This window comes from Phasianus colchicus, chromosome Z (assembly GCF_987193195.1).
Source record: "Phasianus colchicus chromosome Z, bPhaCol1.hap1.1, whole genome shotgun sequence".
Classification (NCBI taxonomy): domain Eukaryota; kingdom Metazoa; phylum Chordata; class Aves; order Galliformes; family Phasianidae; genus Phasianus; species Phasianus colchicus.
In genome coordinates this window covers 17946130-17954389 of record NC_143476.1, presented here as the reverse complement: position 1 = coordinate 17954389, position 8260 = coordinate 17946130, and the positions used below count along the sequence as shown (strand labels likewise).

At 36.5% G+C, this 8260-nt stretch overlaps 1 protein-coding gene across 1 annotated transcript in view; it reads right to left on the bottom strand.

The window, feature by feature from the left end:
• Nucleotides 1-558: 558 nt before the first annotated feature.
• Nucleotides 559-8260, bottom strand: part of FBXL17 (F-box and leucine rich repeat protein 17) — a 284666-nt gene continuing 276964 nt past the window's right edge. The window contains exon 9 of the mRNA XM_031605035.2: nt 559-2877. Coding sequence (XP_031460895.2) covers nt 2740-2877 — 138 coding nt within the window. The 3' untranslated portion in view covers nt 559-2739. The remainder of the gene's footprint in view (nt 2878-8260) is intronic.

The following is an 8260-nucleotide window of genomic DNA, read 5'->3' as shown; positions in this document are numbered from 1 at the left end:
TCAGTAGAGGAAGCAGGCTAAGTTCCTGTAGTATGTAGAAGATAGCTTCCTGATACAGCTGGTAAGAGAACTTGCCAGGGAAGCACCCGCTAGACCAGCTGTTTTCAAACAGAGAAGGACTGGCGGGAGACATGGTGGTCAGAAGCTATCTTGGGCAAAGCAACCCAAAATTGATTGAGTTCTCTATTCCTGGTGAAGTGAGAAGGGCTGGGCCAGCAAAGATGCTACCTTGGACTGATTGGTTTAGAAAAATAAGAGAGAAATGAACAGCAGTCAAATGCAAATGGAAATGACTTAATAGCAGAAGTGACAAGAGATGACTTACTACATCTGTTAAATACACAAAAAAACTTTGTTAATTACAGAGTATTTTAGACTGAAAAATATTTCTGGATCTCAGCTGTTCAAACACTGTCACAGCAGGGCCAGCTTAGATCAATTTTCTCAGGACCTCCAGATAAGTTCTTGCATATTCAAGACTGAAATTTCATTCTTTCTCTTGGTAGAGTCTAAGTACAGTAGCAGCACAGATGAAAGACATCAGATTTTTATTCTTTCTTTTATTGCAACCCATTGAAAGGTCAAAAGTTTCACGGAAAAATAGAAACTTACAAATCGTGTGAATAGTTTTAATGCAGTCATAAAAAGTCATGAAAAGAAAATGACTAAGATTCGGTACTATATCTGCAATATAATTCATTGGCTTTATTCTGAAAATACTTGTTGCCATTTTTGAGTAAATAGAAAGCCCAGCATTACACATGTTCACATGTATTTACCATATTTTAAGCAAAAACTTTATTATATATTTTTTAAAAGATATTAGTTCATCCCCATTTTGAGAAGTCTAAGAAGAAAACATTCAACAGCTTCAACAGAATTACTGTGAGCTGATGTGTCTCTGGTAAAAAACTATGCCATGGAAATCAACTTACAGCTTTACAGAGTTATGGCAACTATACTAAATAAGCTCTCTAGGTTACACTACATCAGACTTTCTGGATTAGCAAAACATTTTGACAATAATGGCAACTCCTCAGCTGAAGCTTAAGCATTTCATACTTTGGATTAAAATGCTGTTACCCCTAAAAAACAAATATCCAGTGTTATACACATAAAAATATTCTTAACCAAACAGTAATACTCTAAAACTTAATGCAACTTCAAATTGAAACTGCAATATCTATATTTTCACTATCCCCATGTCAAAATTAACTCCTTAAAATGCAATGTGACACACAGAAAATTAATCTTTTAATGTATTTACTCTGGGTGTTTTTTTATACACTGTATTACAAAGCAAGTGATCCTACCATATAATACCTATGACAACAGGCCTCATGTTCAGAATGTCTACTAGAAGTAAGCACTTCTTGCATTGTAAGATCTGTTGTAAAATAATAACCACACATGAATTGAGAAAAATCCCCTTATTGTATTCTAACCATTTACTTGAATTGCCCAGTTCAGCAACATAACACTGTAGTCAGAAGAGAGGAGTCCACGTACAAAAAAAAGAATTTTTTTTTTTTTTTTCAATCAGATATTTAAGCACTGTCTTTTAATTTACTTCTGATTGTTGGTGTACTCACTTCCTGCTTGACTGGTTATGAAGTGGGAACTGGTTATCAGTATGAGTTCAACCATTGTTAACTCACTTCCTGCAAAACCTGCAGTGTGAAAAGATCTTGAAATCTGTAGAAGATCTCCTAAAAGACTATTTTAAACAAACAAAAAAAAAGAAGACATAATTTCTGTGAAGTGATAAAGGTTGAGAGAGTTAAACTTATTCAACCTGCAGAAGAGAATGCTCTGGGGAGACGTTACAGCTGCCTTCCAGTACTTAAAGGGGACTGATGGGAAAGATAGGAAGGGACTCTTTATCAAGTTCTCTTTATATCAAGGACAAAAGTAATGATAGGACAAAGGAGAATGATTTTAAAATGGAAGAGAATAGATTTATATTAGACATTAAGGAAAAAATTATTTCCTTAGCAGGTGATGAGACTGGGACAGGTTAACCAGAAGCTGTGGGTGTTCAAGGCCACATCAGAAGGGGTTTGAGCAACCTATTTGTGGAAGGGGATTGGAAAGAGATGAATCTTTACGGTTCCGTCCAACCCAAACAATTCTAGGACTCAATGATTATATGATTGTCCGTTAGATACATATTTAGTCATCATAATCATTTACTAATGACTTGTATAATTCCCCAAAAGTCTGTAAGACAATCCCAGCTCTTTGTAGATTTTCTTATACACTGTGAATCTTAAAACTCCTAGGGTAGCTTTAGTATAAAATAAGCATGGAGTGTAGCTCCCATTTTCAGCACAGGTCTCTGCTGATCAGCTACACTGATGCTAGCACTGAGTTACCATCTACAAATCAAAGGAAACACACATAACCAAGGCAAAGTAGAGTAAACACAAAAAAAACAAGCTTTGTATCTTTTATAACTCAAACTATCCATAGAACTAGTAGGAATCCACTTCAAGAAATCTGTCTTTTATGCAAACAAAGAAATACAATGCATTTCTAAAATTCTGTCTCAATACCAGTACTTAGTTGTACAGTACATCAAAGTCAGTATACAGTTTTTTCCATTTTACTGTAACCTCTGTAAACTCACAACTATATTGCATTCATTGTATATATCACAATGACAGGTTGTGAACCTCTGCAGTCCCCGTTAGATCAACTGAAAGCAGCAGAGTGGAACTGTCATGTCGGTGCATGACATTAAGAGGCAGTAGACATATTGGGAGTCCAGCCCATTTGATAAGCTCGTTCCAATGTCCGCTTGCAATCCTGTAGAACAGTACTGAAGGTTATATGTGGATACTGCTGCACCAGCTGCTCCACCGTGGCTTCATTCACCTGCAATTGAAGAAAAGAATCCGTGATATGCAAAAAGTGAACAAAAAAAGGCAATGGTATGCAAGCTAAATAAATAATCAAACTGGACTCCTGGAAGGACTCGCAGAATTGGGCTGTCTACTCATACAGTAGGCTTCATTTGTCAAAAACATTCAGAATTTGATGCTCTTTTAGACAGAAACAACAACACAACAAGCCTACATAAAGAACAGCTCAGCTCCATCTTAAAGCTGGAATTTTGATACAGAAGCACACTACTTCATTGTTACTCAAGCAGTCACAGGTTTGAAATTTTTCTTGGCTTTGGAAAATGGAAATTGGCTCCATTTTTCAATTAATTTATAGCACATTTTTGATACTTTTACACGTGCAGTGCAGGAAGTCCACAATAAGCCCTGAAATTGAATTCCACTGTATGGTGGCTTCCAACATGACTGCAATGATAATTAAGAGTTAATAACAAGAAGAAAAGAATGCATGCTGTTTTATACCGTAGGTATGTAAGTTGGTAATACAGGTCAACTTTTCCAAAGGTTCAAATTCCTGCTTGTCTTCATGTACCTCCCAGGTAGAAGTGTTTATTTTAGTCTTTTGGTGTGAGGCTATCAATGAACAAAGGCTTTTGTTGTCAGAAATGAGGGGATCAATAATTAAAATATACTAGCTTGTTAGGTCAGAGATGTCCCTTCTAAATCTTAAACATCAAAGATAGCACCTTTTTTCTTGATTAGACAGGGCAATCAGACAAGCCAAGCTAAATCTAACACCTTTACAATTGCAGCACTGTGAAGGGATTAATTTGTCAATTATTTTTAAGCTGATTGCAGTTCATATCACAAAAGTAGACAGCTTCTTTCAGCCTTTAGATAAATGAAAGATTAACTGAAGAACCATAACTTCTGTGCAGCTCTCTTTAAAATCCTTGCTAAAATTCTCGGACATTTTAAAATATGTCAGTGCTACATTTAAGTACTGAATTGCCTAGATCAGTAGCATGTACAACAGATATCATAACTTGCTTTCTCCCCACAGTGTCCCACAAGAGTAAAAAAAAAAAAGTTAAAAAAAAAAAAAAAAGTAGTAAAATATTTACTACCCTTACAAAGATCCATCTTGGGAATAATATTTTAAAGCACAGTAACCACAATATCTAATAATATTTTTGTCCTTAAAAGATAACAAGGAGTGCATCCTTCTGAGCAGTGATTGCTCACAGTGACAGGGATAAATGAAAGGTTTAATATCCAGTTCTTCTACTTTCATAATAGAAACACTCAATCTTCATTGGAAGTTTCATCTAGCTAAGACTGACTTGGATAGAAAACTGGTTTAACTTCCCTTCATAGTACACACTGTACTCTTTTGGCAAATTACTACATTACAGTAACCTCTTCCAGTGCTGATAAACAAGAAGTGACTTTTAATAAATCAAAATGAAATCAGACATAGCACAAGTCCTCCAAAATATTTGATATTTATAGCCGAATACATACATACTTTCAAACTGTCAGCACCACTTCTCAGAAATATTGCTTGGAAGGGAAGAATTCCCTAAGTTGTATTTACTACCTTTTGCCTATTCAGAAATAGTCAAAAGCCTCTTTTCTTTACATTTGTGGTGCACAGTCATGGCAAAATCTATAACATTACAAGTAACTCCTCTTTGTGGTAAGCCAGCCAGAATGAAGACGCTCCTTCTGTTCCTTCCTCCTGGGAAACTTAGAGAAGAAATACCATAAATCTATTCAATATTTTAAAATATTATCAGCAAATAGAGGCTATTATTCTTTGACACATACCTCTTAGATGCTATTTGTTAGTACAGCATGGATATTATTGTTTGAGAGAGTGAATTGGTGCAATATTATAAGCAGATTTTCTGTTACAGGAAACAAACAAGGCAAATTTGTTACAAAGAGGATGTTCAAATACAGGATGAGAGGCAGTGATCAGAGAAAGCCATCCATCCTCCATACTCTGGGATTTCTGGCTGAAGACCGAACACATTTACAGAAGCAAAACCCTATCTAGATGTAAAGTAATGTATTTACTGCAAGGCTAACTTAAGTGAAATAGCATGGCCCGGGATAATCAGGAAAATAGATGTTGTTACAGTGGTATCTTTTAGTCTTAAAATCTATGAAGAAATCTATGGTAAACCATTTAGCGCTGGCCATTGGTCATTTTATTTTTTAAAATAAATTACTGCAGTATAAATAATACATAATACAATTACTACTAATTACTACTTTTGATATCGAGTGACAAACACAGCTAAAAGTAAACACAAGCATGAGAGAACAGGCAAAACCACTGCAGAAGTGACTTCATGACAAAGTCAGATATTTTATGACCCAAACCTGTGCAGTTGGGTTTCCCTATTTTTATTAAATGTCATAAGAATGTTTAAAATTGTTTGATCCCAGACAACACTAGTATCAAACCATACATTTGTCATCTGTTTTAGCTGGGACAGAGTTAATTTTCTTCAAAGAGGATTGTACGGCACCATGCTTTAGGTTTTTGATGAAAACAGTGTTGATCACACACGGATGTTTTCGTTGTCACAGAGCAGTGCTGCACAGAGCAAAGAATGTTTCAGCTTCTTGTGCTGTCTTGCCAGTGTGGGGTTGGGGATGGCGGAGACAGAAGGGATATTCCACATCATGTGGTATCATGCTCAGCAATAAAAGCTGAGGTAAAGAAGAGGGAAGGGGGGAAATGTGAAGTGATGCTGTTTGTCTTCCCAAGAAATATTACGCACAATGAGTCCTGCTTGTGGGGAAGTGGCTGAACACCTGCCTGCTGATGGGAAGTAGCAAATTAATGCCTCGTTTTGACTTGCTTGCAGCTTTGGCTTAATACAGTAAATTGTCCTCATCTCAGCCCATAAGTTCTTGCACTTGTTCCTTTCTGGTTCTTCCCCCTTCCCACTCAGGGTAAGCAAGAGTGAGGCTGTGTGGTACTGAGATGCCTGCCAGGTTAAACCATAACAAAATCCTATGTATACACTTGAAAACATAACTGCCACAGAAGGAAACTACCTGGAATTTATAAAATTGACTCTCATGATAGTAGAAAAAGTCCTCCTCCCAAACTTCATGATAAATAATCAAATATATGAAGGCTCCTCTGAAAGTAATGCCTCCTATTTTATTGTGTTGGCCCACAACATCGGAGGTACGGCAGTAGAGGTTGAACCCTCCCAGCAATATTCCGTGACATGCTGTTGCTGTGTGACAGATGGCAGCAGAGCGGCAGCCTGACAAAATGGCGTCTGATATGGAAGTGTGTCATCCTCCTTGTGGAGAAAACGGCACCCACTGACATTCATTGACATTTGTGACAGGAACAGAAAGAACACCATATGCATTTGTCAGGATTCTGACTAAGCTGAAGGCTCGAACATCCACAATCAGGGCAGAGAAGAAGACAATCTTTCTCTTGCAACATGGTAACATCAGCCACACACAAGTTTGAAGACCATGGAGCACACGGCCAGTCTTGTCTGGATTGTCCTACCACATCCACCAAAGTCACTTTCTGTGACTTGGCTGATGAAAGATGGACTACATAGGTGACATCTTCCCAGCAACGATGCCATCAGCTATGAAACAGTGAATTATCTTTGCTGGTGCAGATTTTTATAAGCAGAGCTTGCAGACTCTTGTTCACTGCTAGCAACAATGCATAGCTAACGGTGACTATGTTCAAAAATAGTGCTTTGTACCGGAGAATGTGCTCTGTCAAATGGTGTTATTGTGCTTTTAGTATCTATTATTTCCATGGAAATAAATATGAAGCACTACTTTTGGAGAGACCTATGTATCACAGAATCACAGAATGGCCAGGGTTGGAAGGGACCTCAAGGATCATGAATCTCCAAGCCCCCTGCCACATGCAGGGCCACCAACCATCCCACCTAATGCTAGACCAGGCTGCCCAGGGCCCCATCCAGTCTGGCCTTGAACACCTCCAGGGATGGGGCATGTAACTTTTAGTTAAATGTAAATAGTTTTAACACAAAGAAAATAACTGCAAACAGTGAAAAATACTGGACAAGATGGATTCAATTTAAGATTATATAACAGAAGAGCAAAAAAAAAAAGATCCTACTTGGCAGTGGGACAGTCTGCATGGATCCCAGACTAAGAAACAAAGGATGGCCTTTAAACCACAACTGATTTCCTACCAGAATATTTTTAAATCTTGAATATCTGGTCAAAATCTAAAATAGTGTAAAATTTTTAGTGTCCTAGCAATAGAATAAACATACTCCATATAAAATTGAGGAAAATATGAGAAGTCAAGAAAATTTTGTTCCCTTATTCATCGCTAATGAATAAGATAGATAAATAACATCTGAGTCAACTCTGTTGGTATTCTTCTCATAAGTTTCCCTAACAGTAGGATTAAGATGCAAAGAAGTCTTATGTCTAACCATTAGAACAGAAGCTTCTGTCTTGCTGTTAAGAAGCAGTCTGGCTGGTGATAAAAAAAAAGCACTGAATGCCATTCCCAAAATAAATTAATTACTTAAAGAGCAATTTTCCATTCTCAGTTTGAACAGTTTTGTTCACTGAATAAGAAATAAAGATCTTTACATCTTAATATTCCTTAAAATGTTATATTTTTCTTCCACTTAACTTTTATTAATCTTTATGTTTTGATTTGTCACAAGGAAGACTACTGGCTAAAAATAAACTGGCTAGATCACCTAATGCATAATCACTCATTTGAATCTGAATAGCCTTTCAATTATGTTTTAATACATAAAGAAAGAATGCAGTCCCCACTATTAAGAGTCAAAGTAATAAGTGTGTGCGAATCTGGTTATCAAACAGAAAGAATAAAACAACAAAGTTTGGTTTAAAACTTATCTTTTCTGACATAAAAATTTATTCTAGACCATCATAAAAACAAAGAAGATGAGTTACAGAACTGCCAGGACAAAGTGATATCATACCCTCCTAACTCAATTGGAGCACTTACCTTGAAATAATGATTTTGAATTCTTTTTGCTTAAAGACATCTGAATACATAACCCCTACCTCTCTGAGGAGACAAACTGACTTTGTGACAAAAGTTTTATGTGGGGTGAGGCCTCCTGAATTTTTTCTTCTGAAGACGGTGTAGATGTTCACAGAACACATCTAATATAATCTACACTGGCAAAAAAAAAAAAAAAAAAAAAAAAAAAGAGCACTTCCTTATGAGGCAATTAGAAATTATCTGGGAAAAAGAATTCTCTAGTCCATGTGAAGAAGGTGAACATTGACAAGAGGATTGAGGGAGGGCTTCTTTGATGAATAATTTCATTCTCATTCTGCCAGGTATACAAACAGTGTGTATCAAATAATGATAAAAATGGGAAACTTGCCTT